The 18,976-nt window shown below is 39.7% G+C and overlaps 2 protein-coding genes across 5 annotated transcripts in view; both read left to right on the forward strand.

Annotated features, from left to right (window-relative positions):
- Positions 1-18,976, forward strand: part of LOC115362120 (tumor necrosis factor receptor superfamily member 14-like) — a 74,253-nt gene that overhangs the window by 21,632 nt on the left and 33,645 nt on the right. The window contains exons 7-10 of the transcript XR_003928474.1: positions 16,097-16,287; positions 16,404-16,429; positions 16,550-16,596; positions 17,310-17,807. The gene's annotated coding sequence lies outside the window, so the exon portion shown is untranslated. The remainder of the gene's footprint in view (positions 1-16,096; positions 16,288-16,403; positions 16,430-16,549; positions 16,597-17,309; positions 17,808-18,976) is intronic.
- Positions 9,598-18,976, forward strand: part of LOC115362123 (tumor necrosis factor receptor superfamily member 14-like) — an 80,571-nt gene continuing 71,192 nt past the window's right edge. Inside the window, exons 1-5 of one of the 4 annotated variants that reach the window (XM_030055929.1) lie at positions 9,598-9,672; positions 12,340-12,475; positions 12,573-12,666; positions 14,135-14,260; positions 15,149-15,304. In XM_030055929.1, coding sequence (XP_029911789.1) covers positions 12,437-12,475; positions 12,573-12,666; positions 14,135-14,260; positions 15,149-15,304 — 415 coding nt within the window. In that variant the 5' untranslated portion in view covers positions 9,598-9,672; positions 12,340-12,436. The other 3 variants (XM_030055930.1, XM_030055921.1, XM_030055926.1) reach the window with 3 other exon arrangements.

An 18,976-nucleotide genomic window follows, 5' to 3' on the forward strand; every position in this document is an offset into this window, starting at 1 on the left:
ATGAGATGGATAGAGAAAGAGAGACAATTTTCACTCCACATAGATAGATAGATAGATAGATATTCATCCCAAAGGAAATTCACTTTTTTTTTTTTTTTTTTTTTTTTTTTTTTTTTTTAGATAACATGCATAAATTCAGGATAAAGTAGTAGGAAAACTAGTTTTGCTCTGAAAAATGTAAATACAAAAGCAAAGTTGCTTCAACGTTTTAAACGCTGACACTTAACGAGGCAGGAGTGCCAGCTCTCTCCCCCATAGACTCCCATTATATCTGGAAACCACAAGCTGGGGAGAGAGGGAGAAACACACCTTTTCAACTCGCCGAATCTCAGGGATTTTTTGTTCAGGGAGTTTGAAAAGAATTTGACACAGTTTGAAAACCCAAAGCCTTACTTTTGTCATGATATCTTATATTTTCCACTTGGACTTACTGTCATTGAGATAAAAGCATTTGTTTGACCACTACTTTTAGGTGACTCTTTCCCAAGCACCACTGTCACTCATGCTGTGTGTTTCTTAGAGCCCACACAAGCCCCAGTGGCACAGTGGATAGTGTCTCTACTTGCCATGCAGGAGACCAGGGTTCACCTCCCCACCTGGGCAAGAGCGAAAACACTACACAACCCACAAACAGCACAGGGCTGCTGGGTTACCACATGTCCATGCGGTCACAAGGGTGGCAAGCACATTCAAAGAAAAAAAAAAAAGTCTCCCAATTTTTCCCAACTCAATGTTGGCAAGTATGATTTTAATCATTAATATGATTAACAGTATATGACTAAATCATATATTAACATTTATGCAATAGAAATATATTTGCCATATATGTGTATATCTGGAAAAATATATGGAACATATTTGAAAGTGGCCATTTTTGCTATATTTTAAAATATATTTGTCATATATGCCTATATAATTATCATATATGTATGAGACATACATGGACATATATACTTAATATGTAGTTTACATATATGGCCGTATATCAGATTTGTGTATGGGAGCAGCACGCAAAGCATCTTGGGATACGGGAGCCCAAGAAGGATAGTCGCAGTGCATCCTCCGAATCGGCTACCAACGGCTGAAAAGGAGGACGCATTTGAAGTGCGAATTTGAAGGATCCTTCGACTTTGGATGAATTGGGACAGGCCTTCGCGCAGTGTTGTGACGTAACTGGCCTTCGAATGCGGACTTCGAAGGATGCAGACCCTGAATTGGGACACATCTTGAGTCATGTCACCGCCCGCAGGCAGGCCAGGGTCACCAGATACTGTGACAAATACCCCCAACAATCTGACTTGTTTCCTTCACTGTAAAATCGGGAGATTAGCAGGAGAAATTACCGACTGGGAGCATTGCAGGAGATAGGGTTAAATATCGGGAGTCTCCCGCGTGAATTGTGAAAGTTAGTGTATGATCCAAATATACAATGCATGTATGTATACATAATTGCATCATATATGTGCAAACCAAATACATCTGCCACATATTCACACTTAAAGTTCTTAATATATGTGGAAAATAAATAATGTAATCCAGTATATGCACATATATGTTTCCTTATGTCAGAGACCAAATATTTATGCCACATATTTGCACACATATCCTGAAATATATGTCCAAATATGTGAACTTATATGTCCCATTATTTAAAATATATGTTCATATATGGCCATATATCAGATTTGCGTATGGGTCGGCGGCCCAGACTCATCTTCGGAAGCGGGATGTACTTCAGGCCCAGGCTTTAAGAATTTGCAGTGGGGCATTTAGATCATCGCCTGTGCCTGCTTTACAGGTGGCGTTGAGTGAGATGCCACTGGATTTAAGGAGGGATCAGTTAATGACTAATTACTGGGTTAGCTTGCAGGGACATGGAGACTCTCACCCTACAACTGGGGTGCTTAGGGACTGCTGGGAGAATGGAAAAGGTAAAAAGAAGAACTTTGGTCGGATAGGAAATGAAATAGCAGAAGATTTTGGAGTGGGGAGTCTTAGTTTTTGCCCCTCAGTTGTGTATCCAGCTGTGGGTCCTTGGATGTTAGTGTGGCCAACTGTGGATTGGTGGCTGCTGGAGGAGACAAAGGCTGGAAGAGGAGTGAATGCATTGATGGCCTTTAAGGGTCTTACTCAGACTTTCTATAAGGATTTGACTTTATTATTCACGGATGGATCAAAGGACATGGAGACTGGGGTGACAGGATTTGGGGTAGTTGTTCTGGAGAGGGGGATGTCTGTAAATAGGAGGACACAAAAAAGAGGTAGGAGGAGAGGTTTATGCGAGGGATGTGGGGAGGAGAAGTCGGTGGGACCTGTATTGCTGGGGTGCAGGATGTATGAAGATCATAGAAGAGTGATGAGGGATAAGTTGAGGCATCTGGGGGTCAAAGGATTTGAGCTGAAGGATGTACTTAGTGAAGGTGGTGCAGCTAAATCGAGGGTGGTGGTGGATTTTCTAAAGAGTATAGGAGTATATAAAAGAATATGAGGGGAGGGATACTTTTACTTTTATTTCAGTTATTTTATTATATATTTTTAGGATCAATTAGGGCAGGTGGAATATACACTACTCACAAAAAGTTAGGGATATTTGGCTTCCGGGTGAAATTTACGGAAAATGTAAAAAGTTCACGCTACAGTGATATTATATCATGGAAGTAGGGCATTTAAGTAGAAACATGCACTGGTGATTTCCTCATCTCAAACAATTTCTTGAAACAAAAGCCAACAACAGTGGTGGATATACCACAACAAAAAATGTCAGTGTCTCAATAACTTGTCATGTGCCCTTGAGCATCAATTACAGCTTGACAACGACGTCTCATGCTGTTCACAAGTCGACTTATTGTCTGCCGAGGCATGGCATCCCACTCTTCTTGAAGGGCGGCCCTCAGGACATAGAGGTTCTGGGGTACAGAGCTCCGAGCCTCTACACGGCGACTCAGCTGAACCCATAGGTTTTCTATGGGATTCAGGTCTGGAGAAAGTGCAGGCCACTCCATCTGAGGTACCCCAGTCTCCAGCAACTGTTCCCTAATGATGCGACCTCGATGAGCTGGAGCATTGTCGTCCATGAGGATGAAATTAGGCCTGTGTTGGTCATGCAGGGGCACAATGACTGGATTAATGATGTTATTCAGGTAGTATGGGCTTGTCACTGTACCATTCACAAAGTGTAGGGCAGTTCTGTACTGACTAGACACACCTGCCCACACAGTAACACCACCACCACCAAAGGCTCGTCTGGTGACAACAGTGGATGATGCATAGTGCTCTCCTTGATGTCTCCAACATCGTTGGCGGCCATCATGTCTGCTCAACATGAATCGGCTTTCATCAGAGCCCACTGGTCCCTCGTCCAGCGTAAATGCTCTCTGGCCCATGCAAGACGATGACACCTGTGCCTGGTGGTGTGGTCAGGTACCCTTGCAGGTCGTCTAGCACGCAGACCATGCTGATGTAAACGGTTTCGAATGGTCTGACATGACACTTGGGTGCCTCTCACCTCCCTTAAACGTGCCTGGAGTTGAGTGGCATTCATCATCCGGTTCCACAGGGCACTGTTCACAATGAAGCGGTCATCAGTGTGGGATGTGGCCAAAGGATGTCCACTTCTATGCCTTTCTGTGACTCTTCCAGTCTCTCTGTATCTCTGTTGCAACCTGCTGATGACACTCTGTGACACTCTAAGCTCAGTGGCCACTTCCATCTGAGAACATTCTGTTTGAAGCCTCGCAATGGGGAGGTGCTGCTGATCAATTGTTAGGTGTCGTCTTGGTCTCATGATGTCAAAATGTGAACAGCATAATGAGGAGGACTGTTTAAATACCAATTCTAATTGAACCAGGAAATTTATTGGTCGATTCATGGATCAAACACCTGATGTGAATTTTGCCGTTAAGCTCCTTGTTAGAGAACAGCAACTTGTGCAAAAAGTACTGAAACATTGAACAGTTGGACATGTGCATTCAAAAGTTTACAGAAGGTCACATTAAGTTCACCTGTAATGGTTATAATGCATTATAGGTTCTTCCTGAAATTTCACCCGAAAGCCGAATATCCCTAACTTTTTGTGAGTAGTGTAGAATATTGGATGGGATATAGGAGCCTGATCCAGAGTATAGGAGCCCGGATCAGTAGGTGGCGGTAATGCCCCTTCGCAAAGGTGGCCAGCCACCGTTAAACACCATAAACAAGAAGAAGAAGAAGAAGAAGAAGAAGAAGAAGGTGGTTGGCGGAGCTTGAGAAGACAGTGTGTGTTTGTTACGACTTGGAGAAGATCGGTAGTTCGTTGGTTGAGTCAAACTGCGCAGTGCATTTGAGTGACCGTAAGGTTGCAACAACTGTATTGTGAGTACAATCATCATGGGTGATAGTACGGACGGAGATAGTGATGACTTTATGCCATGGCAGGAGGCCAGACAGAAAAGAAAAGACAGGGCTAGGAGCTCATCGAGCGCAGCTTCTGCAGCGGAGGAAAGGGAAAGGATCAAGAAAACTAAGGCGGAAGCAAGGAACGAGATTGAACAGACGGAATGGAAAGTGATGATAACGTTTAAAAGAGATGGTGCTCACTTTCATCCGTTGAAACTGACAAAAAGTATTGAAAAAGAGATGGGGAAGATCCAGTTCGCGAAATTTCTGAGTAATAAGAGACTTCTTATTTTTGCAAAAAATAAGCAGCAAAGAGATAAGTTCCTCAGAACTGATGCATTAAATGGAGAAAAAGTCAGTGTCCACATACCAGGGAAAGCAGCAAAACTGAGAGGAGTAATAAATGAAGTGCCACTGGAAATATCTATGGATGAGATAGTCCAAGAGATAAAAGGAGGGAAAGTAGTAAAAGCTACCAGGCTGCAAACAAGAAGGAAAGGAACAAAAACAGATAGCCTGTCAGTGGTATTAGAATTTGAAAAAGACATGCCAGAGAAAGTAAGAATTGGATATTTATGTTATGATGTCAGAAAGTTTATCCCAAAGCCACTTCGCTGTTATAAGTGTCAGAGAATGGGGCACACTGCAGGGCAGTGCAAAGGAAAAATAAGATGTGCAAGATGTGGCGGAGAGCACGAGTATGGAAAGTGTGATCAGAATGCAAAAATCAAATGCTGTAATTGTGGTGGAGAGCATAGCGCTGCCTATGGAGGATGCCCTTTACAAATACAGGCCAGAGAAGTACAGAAATACAAAGTAACAAATCAAGTGTCTTATGCTGATGCACTTAAAAAAGTAAAGGAAAGTGAAACAATCAGACCCAGTACTGTGCATATGAGAAAAGATACAATGGAGAATATCAATCATGCGCAGAGGTTCCCAGTCCAGACATCGAATCCAAACCTGGAGAAAATCAATAATGACACACTGATAGTTGATAAAGTCAGATTTGTGGCCTTTATGTGCAAGACAGTTGCACATAAAGGCCACAAATCTTTTCTTGTCTGTTCCTTGTCTGTTCCTTGTCTGTTGCATTGCAACAGACAAGGAAAAGTGATCGAATCAAAACAGTTGTGGAGGCAGCAGTTGAAATACTAGGAATTAAAGAAATATCAGCAGAGCTTATACATGAAATGCTAATCCCTAGCAATTATGATGGACTGTCTCAAGGTACTTAGTATCCTAATGGTGATCCATATATTACAATGGAATGCCAGAAGTTTGATTGCCAGTGGACAGGAATTCAAAAAGGTATTTACTGAATTGAGAACAACCCCAGATGTGCTGTGCATACAAGAGACATGGTTGAGACCTCACCTAGATTTTGTCCTTCCAGGATATTGTTCATTTAGGAAGGATAGAATTGGAAAACAAGGTGGTGGGTGTTTAATATTTATTAAAAACACAATGGAGTGTAGAAACATAAATGTACCAGATGAGTATGAGTGCATAGTAACAGAAATATGTAATCCAAGAGGAAATATTATAGTAGTTAATTTTTACAATCCCTGTGATAGTCTAACACTGCAAATGTTTCAAGACATTGCAGGGAACATAAACAGAAGAGAAATATGGTGCGGTGACTTTAATGCACACAGTACTCTTTGGGGCAGTGATCACACAGATAATAATGGAGAAATAGTGGAAGATCTTTTGGAAGAGAGAGGACTTGTTTGTATTAATGACAGAACAGGAACTAGAGTGGACATCAGGAGAGGAAAAGTTTCATGTATAGACCTCACCTTAGTTTCTGGAAACTTGAGTAAACAATGTAAATGGGAGGTAATGACAGATACTAATATAGGAAGTGATCATTTTCCAATACAAGTATCAATTAATTTTGATATGCATTCGCAAGAAGGATATGATATTGAAAGATGGTGTTTTCCTAAAGCAGACTGGGAGAAATTCAGAAATTGCTGTAAAGAATCTGCGAAGGGATTTCAAGTCAAAGAAGACATTGATAGATATGAAGCAGATGTAACTTCATTAATAATTAATGCTGCAATAGCAAGCATTCCTAAAAGCACAGTTAGTGGGAAAAAGAAAATAGTACCATGGTGGAATGAAAAATGCAGTAAAGCTATTAAAGAAAGAAATTCAGCATTCAGAGTATTAAGAAGGAATTTTAGCGAAGAAAATCTGATTGACTACCAAAGAAAGAGAGCTATGGCACGCAAAACAGTTAAGTTATCCAAAAAGAATGCTTGGAGATTGTTCTGCTCTTCCATAGGTAGAGAAACAAAACTTAAAGAAGTATGGTCAATGGTTAAAAAGATGAGTGGGAAAAGGAAAGCGGCTAAAATCCCAGTATTGGTAGATGGAGAATACTTGGCAATTACAAACAAACAAAAAGCTGACTTACTGGGTAAATCATTTGCAAAAGTACATAGTGGAAACCATCTAGATGAAAATCATAAGAAACGCAAAGAGGAAATCTTAAAAAATAATGAGAGAGTAACAAAGAAGCAAAGTAAAGAATCACCACTAGATTTAGAGATAACCCTCAATGAAGTAAAGAAGGCTTTGGAGGGAAGTGGATACACAGCACCAGGTCAAGATAGATTATGCTATGCCATGTTTAGACAACTTCCCAAGGAAGTATTGGAAATAATACTGAACTTGTTAAATAAAATATGGAGGCAAGGTAGAATGCCTAGCAGCTGGAGGAAAGCTTTGGTACTTCCATTTGCTAAACCTGGTAAGGATCAAGATAATGCAGGAAATTACAGACCTATAGCACTAACATCCCACCTTAGTAAATGGATGGAGAAGGTTATTGTTCAGAGATTAACATATTATTTAGAGCAAAGAGGCTTGATAAGCACATGTCAGAGTGGTTTTCGAAGAGGCAGATCTACAACAGATGCCCTTGTTAAGGTTAGCAATGAGGTAGAAAAGGCTCTTGCTATGAAGGAGACCATGGTTATTGTTTACTTTGATATTGAGAAAGCATATGACTCAATGTGGAGGGAAGGACTAATGATTAAAATGGATAAGATGGGTATAGGAGGGAGAATGTATAACTGGGTATTAGACTTCCTATCGAATCGGACCTTTTGTGTGAAAGTAGGGGATGCTATTTCGGAAACCTATGATATTGTTAATGGTATACCCCAAGGTAGTGTTATTAGTCCTATTTTATTCAATATAATGATAAATGATATTTTTATGAATATTGGTGGTGAAATAGGATCAATGCTATATGCAGATGATGGGGCTATATGGAAAAGGGGAAAAAATATCACTCATATGAATAAATGTATGCAAGAGGCTATACAAAAAGTAGAAAGATGGACGTATGACTGGGGATTTAAATTGTCTATATCAAAATCATGCTATATGATTTTCACCAAGAAAAGAAAGATGGATAAAATTCATCTGACATTATATCAGCAAAACTTAGAAAGGGTAAGAGAATTTAAATATTTGGGATTGTGGTTTGATGAGAAATACTCATGGAGGAATCATATTAAACAGATTGAGACAAAATGTAAAAAAGTGTTAAATCTCATGAGATCAGTCTCTGGATATGAGTGGGGAGCAGACAAACAATCACTGTTAGATATTTATAGAGGTTTAATTCGATCAAGTATAGATTATGGATGCATGGTTTACGGTGCGGCTGCAAAAAGCAATCTGGAAAAATTTGACAGAATTCAGTACAGAGCATTAAGACTGAGTATAGGTGCAATGAAAACAACGCCCACGAATGCCTTACTGGTTGAAGCCAATGAATGGCCACTGTATCTCAGGAGAATAAAGCTATCACTGGCTTACTGGGCAAAATTGAAAGGCTCTGCAGAGGAACAACCTGCAACAATTGTTTTAGATGAATGTTGGGAGTATTCAAAATATCATAAAGGTAAGGGATTCGGTTGGCAGATTAATGAAAAGGCAAAGGAGCACGGATTAGATAGATTAGAATATGGACCAAATGTTGTCTGGGGTAATGTTCCTCCGTGGATACTTCCAGAACCAGTTACGGATTTAAAACTTTTAGACCAAAAGCATAAATGGCTGGAAAAGGGCATGGAAAATATAGGTCAGTTGGTAAAAGAATATCTGCAAAATAATTTCTATAATTATATACCAATATATACAGATGGATCTAAAGAGCCTGAGAATGAACACGTAGGAGCTGCAGTGTATATACCAGAATTTGAGATAATAATCTGCAAAAGACTCAATAATAAGTTGTCTGTGTTTACAGCAGAACTAACTGCCATTATCCTAGGATTACAGTGGATAGAAGAGGTGAGACCAGAGCGAGTAGTTGTTTGCTCAGATTCAGCAGCGGCTATTACAAGTCTGAATGCAAAAGTAATGAATAGAGAGGATTTGAAAAAAGAAATACTAATGATATTGATGAGGATACAGAGACTGGGAATTGATGTACAATTTTGTTGGGTACCAGCCCATTCTGGAGTTGAGGGTAATGAAAGAGCAGACGAAACAGCTAAAAGAGCACTGAAATTAAATAACAGCAGTATTTTACAAATCCCGTTTGGAAAAGGTGAAGCCAAAACATTAATAAGAGAAACGATGAGAATTTCATGGCAGAAGAAATGGGATACAGACTCTAAAGGCAGACATTACCACTACATTCAGAACTCTGTTAATGTAACAGGCTTCAAAGGGAAATACAGAAGAGAGGAGGTAATTATTTCAAGATTAAGATTAGGACACACAGGATTGAAATCAACCCTTAATTTAATGGGTAAATGTCAGACAGATAAATGCGATGTATGTAAGGTGAGTGAAAATGTAGAACATATTATTATGAAATGTACTAAGTATGAAAGAGAGAGAAAGGAATTTAAAAAACAAATATATGAACTACAGCTTCCATGGAGCCTAAAAGGGATTTTAGGAAGGGGGGGGGAGGGTGAGAGAATGTTATGAGGCCCTATTGAACTTCCTGAAAGTAACAGGACTGGGGAAAAGAATATGAGCATAAATTTGTAGTGGAGTTTTTTTTTTTTTTTTTTTTTTTTTTTCTGTTTAATATAAGTTAGATTGTAACCGGAAGTACATCACCATGATGACACACAATATAGTACAGTAGGTGGCGATATGCACCTATTCAAGTTGGTTGCAACACGCCAATATTTAAGAGAAGAAGAAGAAGAAGAAGAAGTCTTTTCCCTTGTTACATGGGCGTTTTTTTGTTTTTTTTTTACGGCTGCTGGGCACGCACAAATCGAAAGTAAGCCGTCTTCCTTGTGCGCAGTTTGGGTGAGTAATTATATTCGACGATCTTACCGTGTTTACCAGCTTTGTTTTTGTATCGTCTGCCAGCCTGTTTAACACACGAGTCGTGTACAGTGGGGTAAACCGTGATACACACGGTCGTCTGGATGTTGAGATGTACAGTCACATAGTAAGGATTAAACTTCAACTATGACATTAAGACATTAACTAAGATATTTGCTTCCGCAAGAGCAATACCAATCACTTTTTTTTTTTTTTTTTTTTTTTTAGCTACGTTTGTTTATTTATTATTATTTAATTAATTTTGGACCAATGGTCTCTTGTACATGTAAAGGGTCTGTGTTTGGATTGTTTGATGGTAAATCAGGAAGCCTAGCACTGAAATGGCCGTCTCTTCTTATCGGACTCCTGACTTTGCTCTCTGAGAAGGGAACAAAGGCCTTCCAACTTGGAAATAATTCTGTGTGGACAGGCTGATTTCATTAATCTTCTGATTAATATGTTTGGAGGGCGACATGACATAAAGAGCTTACTTGTTCACTGGTGTTTGTAGGATGAAAAGGACTAGTTTATCGCTTGTCAGGTCAGAACAAGAGGCAGTCAGTCCCTGCAGGGAGCAGCTCTGTGCCCCGCCCCTCCGTGCTGTGCTGTGTGGTGGGCGGTCTGGATGCTGCTTTGAAAGGGAGTGGCGACACGGAAATATATATATATATATATATATATATATATATATATATATATATATATATATATATATATATATATATATATGTATGTATGTATGTATATATATATACACATACATACATACATACATATATATATATATATATATATATTATATATATATATATATATATATATATATATATATACACACATACATACATACATACATATATATATATATATATATATATATATATATATATATATATACATACATATATATATATATATATATATATATATATGTATATATATATATGTGTGTGTGTGTGTGTGTGTGTGTGTGTGTAATATTGCTGACAGTTGTATTATCACAGTTAAGACCTTAAGGCACAAGAAAGTTTTTGGCCTTAATGTCTTCTCAGTTGAAACAGCTTTCCAGGCCATGTAGCATTTTGAAGTAATGCTCAGTATCTAATTAACATTATCAAATGATGGCATGTTCTTCATCCATTTGGTGTTCATGATTATACTGACCACAAATCAATGAATCAAGAACATTATCAACAGACTCATCCAATACTGTGTCTTTGCTGCTCATATGTATTTATCTGAAAGCTCAAAAGTACAGCCACATTGATTTATTCACACTTAAATGATAAAATGTCACAGTTTCAAGTTTCCATTAAAGCAACCGACTTTTTTATATATCTTATCATCTTATGGATTGGATGGTTGGTTCAGTGAATTGTTTCCTTCCATGCATATGGTTATGATTTCTGTCTGTGCTGTATGATGCAGCAGTACAGCGTTATTCATTTGATTAGCAGAGAGGTTGGTATGAAGCCCCTACAATGTTGGGCTCTGTAGGAAAATAATGAAGTCGTGATAAAGACTGGAAAATAATAGCATATTCCTTCATATTGCTCAGTGTGACTGACTGGGATTTCAAATTGAGTGGAGCTGCAGTGAGTCAAGATGTTCACCATCAAAAACTGATGATCTTCATTATCAGAAACACGTTTTATGCAGCTGATAATATAATAGAGTAGAATTCCTTTATTGTCAGTGCATACAAGATACTATGAAAGCAATCTCTTAAGGTGCATACGTCAATAGAAAAAAACACAACAACAGCAACAGAGATTAAACCCACCACTGTAGTGTCGCCCACAGATTTGACAGTGGTGTTCTGGTGGTGGGCTGGACTGCAGTCATATGTGTAGAGGGAGTACAATAGTGGACTCAGCACACACCCTTGTGGAGAGCCGATGCTGAAGGTGCGGGTGGAGGAGAGCTGGGAGCCAAGTAGAACAGACTGGGGGCCGTTAGTCAGGAAGTCTTTAATCCAAGTGCAGGTGAGTGGGGGGAGGCCCTCACTCTAGAGGGTGTGTTAGTGACTTGAGGAGAGCCTTTTTTCTGTTGTCTTATTTTGGTAATCAGTACATTTTTTCCCTTGATAAATTTCACTATCCTCCTAAAATCAGTTTTGCTTTCCTTAACGTGACTAAAACCAGACAAATCTCCTCCTCAAGTCCTCAGTGCTCCTGGTCTGTTGAACTGTTGATGGCACCTTTTATATATTAACCAAGATGAGTATTTTACCACAAATCGTCAATCTTCTAAACAATAGGGCCTTACTAATTATTTTACCTTAAAGTTCACTTTCAAAATTTAAACATGATAGCATCCATTTGCCATTTCTCAAATGTTTTTTTACCTTAAAAACACTCTAATTGGACAGGGAATAAAATCAGATTGACAGCCTGCACACTCTTATGAAAACTCACTCTGTCATGTTAGAGAACATTTTCATAAATCTGATAGGTTGGCAAGCTGTCAGTCAACAGATGAAAAGTATTTTTTCTCTATTCCTCTGTTTTTCAAAGTGGGACAGGGCTGCTCCTCCACTACACCCTGGCTTGTGAGTGTGTGTTGAAAGTGAGAGACACACATATGCAAGCTACACACAGTAAAGAAACTGCTGTGACGATGCTTTCTATTTCTGTTTTTAAATTCCAGATATCCTCTTCAAGAGATGGATTTTTAATCTCTCCTCATCTTGAATCTCAGTGAGACTGTCTGGATTCTCTGAAAAGCCTTAACCATCCCAAAGGAAATGCCTTCGAGATGGAGACAGTCAATTGTATCACTTATGGTAATAAAATACATCAGGTTTAACGATGTCAACCAGATTTAACCAGATTAGACTGACAGAAAACAACTGCTAATTATCATTTTCTCTCTGTTCATAGATATTTATGCTGAATGTCGTCACTGGAGATGCTCTGACTTGTCATGGTACCACGTACAGAGTAGGACAGGAATGTTGTCCTATGTGTCGCCCTGGTAAGATTCTCCTGAATATTAAAGGCATGTTTAGCTGTGGTAGAGCTCTGAGTCTTTGCAGTACTTGACTGAGCTCCAGGAGCATTCAGCTGCTGGTCTCACCAGCACACAGCTCTTTGCTCCTGCTTGAGCAGAAATCTGAATATGTTGTTAGAAACAGATAAAATATGGCCATTGCTTTAAAAATCCACATTGTTTAGTACATATTTTTACCTACGGAGGCAGCCATTATTTTACCTGCGCAATGCACCCTGGGGGCAGTGATGTAAAAAGGTTGCACCAGGGAGAAGCACTATTAGCACCGCGTATACCTACCTTCTGGCGGTATCATCACAATGCCACATTGTACACGTTTAACACTGTGAAATTGTTTTTAATTCTATGTACAAACTATGAAAAAAGTAAATAATTTACGATCACGGGATTATGTGATCACGGGTTAATGTTTTGATTTAGGCTACTCAAAGCTCTCAAGTCTTGTGCATTGGGTGTGAGACACACGCATTTCAACCCGTTCACACACTCACACGCCACACCTTGTATTTCTCACACAGAGAAATTACCAGGATAACGGCCGCTATTTTTTATAACAGTGGAACAGTTAGCGGAATCTGTAAAATACAGTCAAATGTAAAAATACAGGCTATGTTTGGTCTGCTTGGCTATTATGACACACACGCGATTTCGGCCGCCATACGTGGTTGGTGGTAGCTTTTGCGCCTGTTATTACTTTTATTATTATTATTATTATACATGTTGAATCGGCTGCTCGTTGGTTTTTTTCTTTTTCACATATCCATTTTTGCAGAGCTAGCCGGCTAGATAGCAGGAGCACTTGGGGTGTCACATTATACTGGGCTACTGCGACTGTTTTATATTTTTATAAAGATACCCATGTTATAATAGGCCTACACTTAATAACTTTCTAACAATACCCATAATAATTTGGAATATTTTTTTGGTTTTTCTTTCCTTTTATTACTGTTATATCCTCATAATGTAGGCTGTAAAGCATGTGACTGCGGTGGATGCTATCTGAAATCATTTATATTGGAATACGGCTAATCATACATCGATAGCTTGATCTATATGCTTACTTTGAACAGCTGCTGACAAAAATTGGAGCTCTCGACAACACACTCTCTCTCTTGGTTGTCATGGAGACGCAGTTGTTGCACAGACACCATCGATTTTGCCCCACTCTCGCATCATCATGTATTTGATGGTCATCATTTTGAGGCTCGGGTTGAGTAGTATTTTCTGTGTTGTGTTCGGGTTCAAACTGAAAAGGCTGGACAGATGACATGTTTGTTGCTGTAAAGTCACAAAAACGGGACCAGTGGAATAAGCGGACAACCTTTTGAGCAGCTAAAAAGCACCAGTGTTCTGCCTTAGTGAAATGTATTTGTTAAGCTCTAATGGCCAAACTGTATCAGATGGAATGAAATATTGATTTTCTGCTCCACAGGATACAGAGTTAATAAACATTGCACAGAGTTCACAAGTACATCTTGTGAGCCGTGCACTGATGGAACCTTCCTGGACCAGCCTAATGGACAAACAGAGTGCTTTCCATGTAAAAAGTATGATGCAGGTACATTTCCAAGTGATTGCTTCATTCTTGGTGGAGTGTGGGTATGTTGATACCCCAATAAGCATGTTTACTCAGTCATAGTTTTTGTTGTTGTTGTTGTTGTTTTGTTGTTGTTGTTTTTTTGAAAGTCTGAAATCTCAGCACCTGATGTGACTCAGTGGTTCTCTAGTTCCTGTCAGCCCTGCCAGACACACTCCCTGTTGGAAGTGGTTGCCACCCTGATCTTAGTCGGAGACTGGCATTAAAAATAAAAGAAATAAAATAAACTGCTAAATAATCCGTTTGAAAAGATTCATGTTTTGAAGTATAATACCATTGTAGTTCATCATATTTATGACATGTGAAAGAAAATCCAACATGGCAGCCCATCATCTGCTTTTAGACAAAGCTGCTGTAGCACAAATAAACTTGAAATGTTAATAGGGAGCAGCCTTTATTGATCCCTGTAGGGAAATTCTTCCTCTGCAGTTTGTCCCGTCCTAACTATTAGGAGCAGTGGGCAGCTGATCCACAGCACTCAGGGACCGGGTCCAGTTCTATGCCAGTGCCTTGGTCAGGGACACTGACAGGAGAATTAAGATGCAAACACACAGGCAGGAGTTGAACCCAGGACCTTCTTGCTGTGAGGCGACAGTGCTAACCACTGAACCACTAAGTGGCAGCAGTGAGCTGTGAGGCAGGATTACATGATGCACTTGTGCACATAGGGATTAGAGCAGCGTTCAGTCTTAGAGCAATCTGAGAAAAAAACATGCTAGTTACTGTTTTGTCTTTTATTGAGGATTTGTTGAGGCTCAGGATGGCGAATCATAAAATATGTTTTGCTTCTGCAGCAGAGAATGTGTGTGTTGTACCTTGATATGTAACCTCAGCTCTCTGTGGTGACAGATGCAGGTTTACAGGTGAAAAGCCCGTGCACAACAACATCAGATGCTGTTTTTGAACCACAAGATGGATTCTTCTGTGTTGATCGTGGAGGGGACGGCTGTGTTGCAGCACAGAAACACCGCAGCTGTAAACCTGGTCAATGCATCAGCCACAGAGGTCTGTCTGCTCATATTTAAGGCTCCAGTCTGTGGAGATTTGTGCCAAAAACAGCAAACACAACTTCCTCAGTATCAAGCAAAAATATAAATTTGAAAGACAAAAAAAACACTGAAGCAAAAAAGTCATCACAAAAGTAAAACTTGGAATTTTCAAACAAATTATTTGTGTAATCGAGCAAATTATTGGCCTTTTCAATTTTTGGTAATATGTCCTTTATTTTACAGCTCCTGCTGCTTCTCTCTCACTGATCAGACTTTTGCCTTCCCTGTGGACTTTGTTGTTACACTGCCAGCCCTCTGCTTTGCACTGCCTGAAGTTTGTTTGCAATTCTGGCACAAACATCTCATGTTGGCGAGTTTTTTCACAAATAATTTGTTTGCAAGTCATAAGTTTTACGGTTAGAGGCTCTAAATGTCGGTTTTGATTATTTTTTGATTAATTGCCCAGCCCTAATAAACACCTTTTACTACACAGATGCTCTGAGAGGACATTAGACCCGTCTAATGAAATTTACTTATTTATGAAATTCAATTATTTGAATTTGAACAATTATTTATGACATGTCATTTTATTTTCTGTACACTCACACAGGAACAGCAACAGCAGACACAGAGTGCAGCGACTGCACAGGGGAAACATATTCAAATGGAACATTTACATCTTGCCAACCTCACAGAAAGTAAGTACAACTCCAAGAGCAGTGATGGTCATGTTTGGTGTCTTACAGCTGCAGTAAGTTCATGTCATCTGTAAACGTTTCACTAACAGCTTTTTCCATCATTATTCCAGATGTGAATCTGAGGGTCTTCAGCAGATCAGACCAGGAAATCATTCAGCTGATTCTGAATGTGGACCAAAACATGACAGTTCAAACAAGACAGCGATCACTGTATCACTGATCTTGGTTGTTGTTATAACAGTTGCAGTTTTAACAGCTGCAGTAATTTGGCGAAGAAAGAAGAGACCAAAACAAAGTGCAGGTAGGATTAGCATTTAGAGCTCAAAACCAAAACATGTTGCTGATAGAAACATTTGCTGTCAAATCAACATCTGGCTGTTGACAAAGATGATTTTTTTCTCTGGTATCACTTTATAGGAGGAGAAGAAACGTTTCCAGAACAGGTATGTTTCTCTCTCTTGTCTAATTGACACTCAGTACAATTACTTGGGTGACAAAGGTTGATTTATGAAAGTTATTAAATGATGTCACATGTTGATTGAGATAAATGTTGCACTTTTAAGGAAACACTAAGAGGAGGGGGATCCATCAGAGGCCTGTGCTTTAGCAGGTAAGACGTCATTGCATGTTTCCTTTGCATTGAAAATGTGCACTGACTGTGTCTTTAAATGTGTATCACATGTTCCTGTTGCAGCTCTATATACACTCCTGATCAAAATTTTGCTTCAAAATGCAAAAAGAAGAAATGGGAGTGAGACAAAAAAATTTGAGTAAGCAATTTATTGCAAACAACCATTAAACTGAAATAGGCTGTTCATCAGCTAATCAAAAGTTTAAGACCACAGCCTTTAAAATCCCAAATATTTCTTCTTTTTGCATTTTGAAGCTCTACTTAGAACCTTCTAAAGATCAGTGCAAAATGTAAATTCTTGCAGTTTCTCAACTGGTCTTAAGATTTTGATCAGGAGTGTATTTGTATCCTCATATCAGACTGAAAGCAGTGATATTTTCAAAACCATCATCTAAATATGTATTTGTCTTTGTGGCACTACATAGTTAAACAGCCCCAGAATCCAAGTGTAATACAACTTGGATGCTGACACATTCTCTTTGTAGTGTACAGAGAACACTTCAGCTGGGTGTTGTGCACCATGCTACATGCATCTGACACATACTTCATGGAATTAACAGAACCTGTCTACAGTCTTCTCTGAATTTGCATGCAGTTCAGCTTGTTGGTTGATCACAAAAAGTTTGACGTTATTATCTTGACTGTTTTCTGTTACGATTTAAAAAAAAAAAAAAAAAAAAAAACCTTTACAGTCAGTGTTTCTGGAGAAAATGGAAACCATCAGCCATCAAGCATCCAGCTGCTACCTCTGTCTGAAGGGCTGAACACGTGAGGAGGTCCAGAGACCCTGGTGGCCACACTTGGGGAGGATGCCCTGTCATACATGAGACATGAGCTACTGAGGTCAAATATGGCAGGGAGAGCCTGGAGCACCACCTCCATCCAGGAAGGTGGATTCCCAAGAGATTCAGAGTGGACGGCTGATAAGAAGTGTGCTCTTCCACCTGGACAATCCTCCTGCCCACACCTCCACAGTGTCCATGACCGCTGTACAGAAATGTGGATTTGAACCTGCTCCACAGCTGCTCTATTGTCCTGATTTGGCCCCTGCTGACTACTACTGCACCTCATCCTAAAAATGAAGACAGGAGCTCAGTGGTTGTTATTTTGTCTCAGATGACGACTGTCAGCTCAGATGAGACTGGTTTCTACACCAAAGGGATCAGTATGCTCCATGACCACGGGATCAGGTGTGTTCATATAGGAGAGGACAATGCAGAAAGACAAATGTTTGACTTTCAAGAACTGAAAATGTATTTATTTAAAAAGGACTGACAAAAACAGTATTTTTTCAGATTCATCCTTGTATATACAGTATATTTTTCTAGCTGATGTGTATGACAGACTCAATATTCCGGTTAAGGTAACTGCGCCGCGGCAACTGGAATATTCCGTTTACATGTTACTTGGCATGCCCCTGTGTTTCGGCGTATTCCACTCTCTGACGTAATGCTACACTCAGCCACGGGGGGCAGCAGTACGCGTATAGGCATCTAGTCTGCCGGAAATACAGACGAAGAAGTCTTCTTCCTCGTCTTCTTCTTCATAGATATCTATAATAAAGGCTAGATGTCTTGTCTGTAACGTCATCACCGGGCGGCCATCTTGCCACAGGCAAGCTCTCTGGCTAAGTCTATGGTAACAGATGGAAGGTGAGTGATCTGCACAAACGTAAATACTCTTATCTCGCTGAAATCTTGACGAATTTACAAACAGTTTGGTTTCTTACAAACATTATTAACGTGGCTACAATTCTGGATGTTTGACTAGAAGTGTAACAAAATTATTAATTAAGTGCAGTATTATAACTACACCTCTGACGTTTATAACAAACCACACCGTTTGAAAATCGGTAGAAAATTGAGCAAGTTATGGTTATTAAAAAGTACATGCACCACTACCACACAATGTTATGGGTGAGCGAGCTGACTGTGGCAAAATGGCCGCCATGTGCAGACGTGCGACTCCATTGGCTGGCAGCGCCCACGAGACATCTAGCCTTTATTATAGATATCTATGTTCTTCTTCTTCTTCTTTTTCTTCTTCTTCTGTCGCTATTTCTATGTTTTCTCCCATCGATATCCTCCGTGATATTTAAGTCTTTCATTAGCTGAAGGTGGACTGCAGTCTCCTGGCTCTTGCTGCTGTTCGCCCTGCCGTTTTCCCCGCTTGCAGGTAACCATAGCAACAAAGACACCACAGAATTCCTTGTGAGTCGAGCATGCGCAGTCGTGACTGAATATTCCGGTTCGGGGCATTTTCCGACTAAGGTGTTTACATGCCCCAATATTCCGGTTGGAACAGGCATATGCCAGGGGTCTTATTCGGAATTTTCTCCAACCGGAATATGACCTTAATC

This window comes from Myripristis murdjan, chromosome 7 (genome assembly GCF_902150065.1).
Source record: "Myripristis murdjan chromosome 7, fMyrMur1.1, whole genome shotgun sequence".
NCBI lineage: Eukaryota > Metazoa > Chordata > Actinopteri > Holocentriformes > Holocentridae > Myripristis > Myripristis murdjan.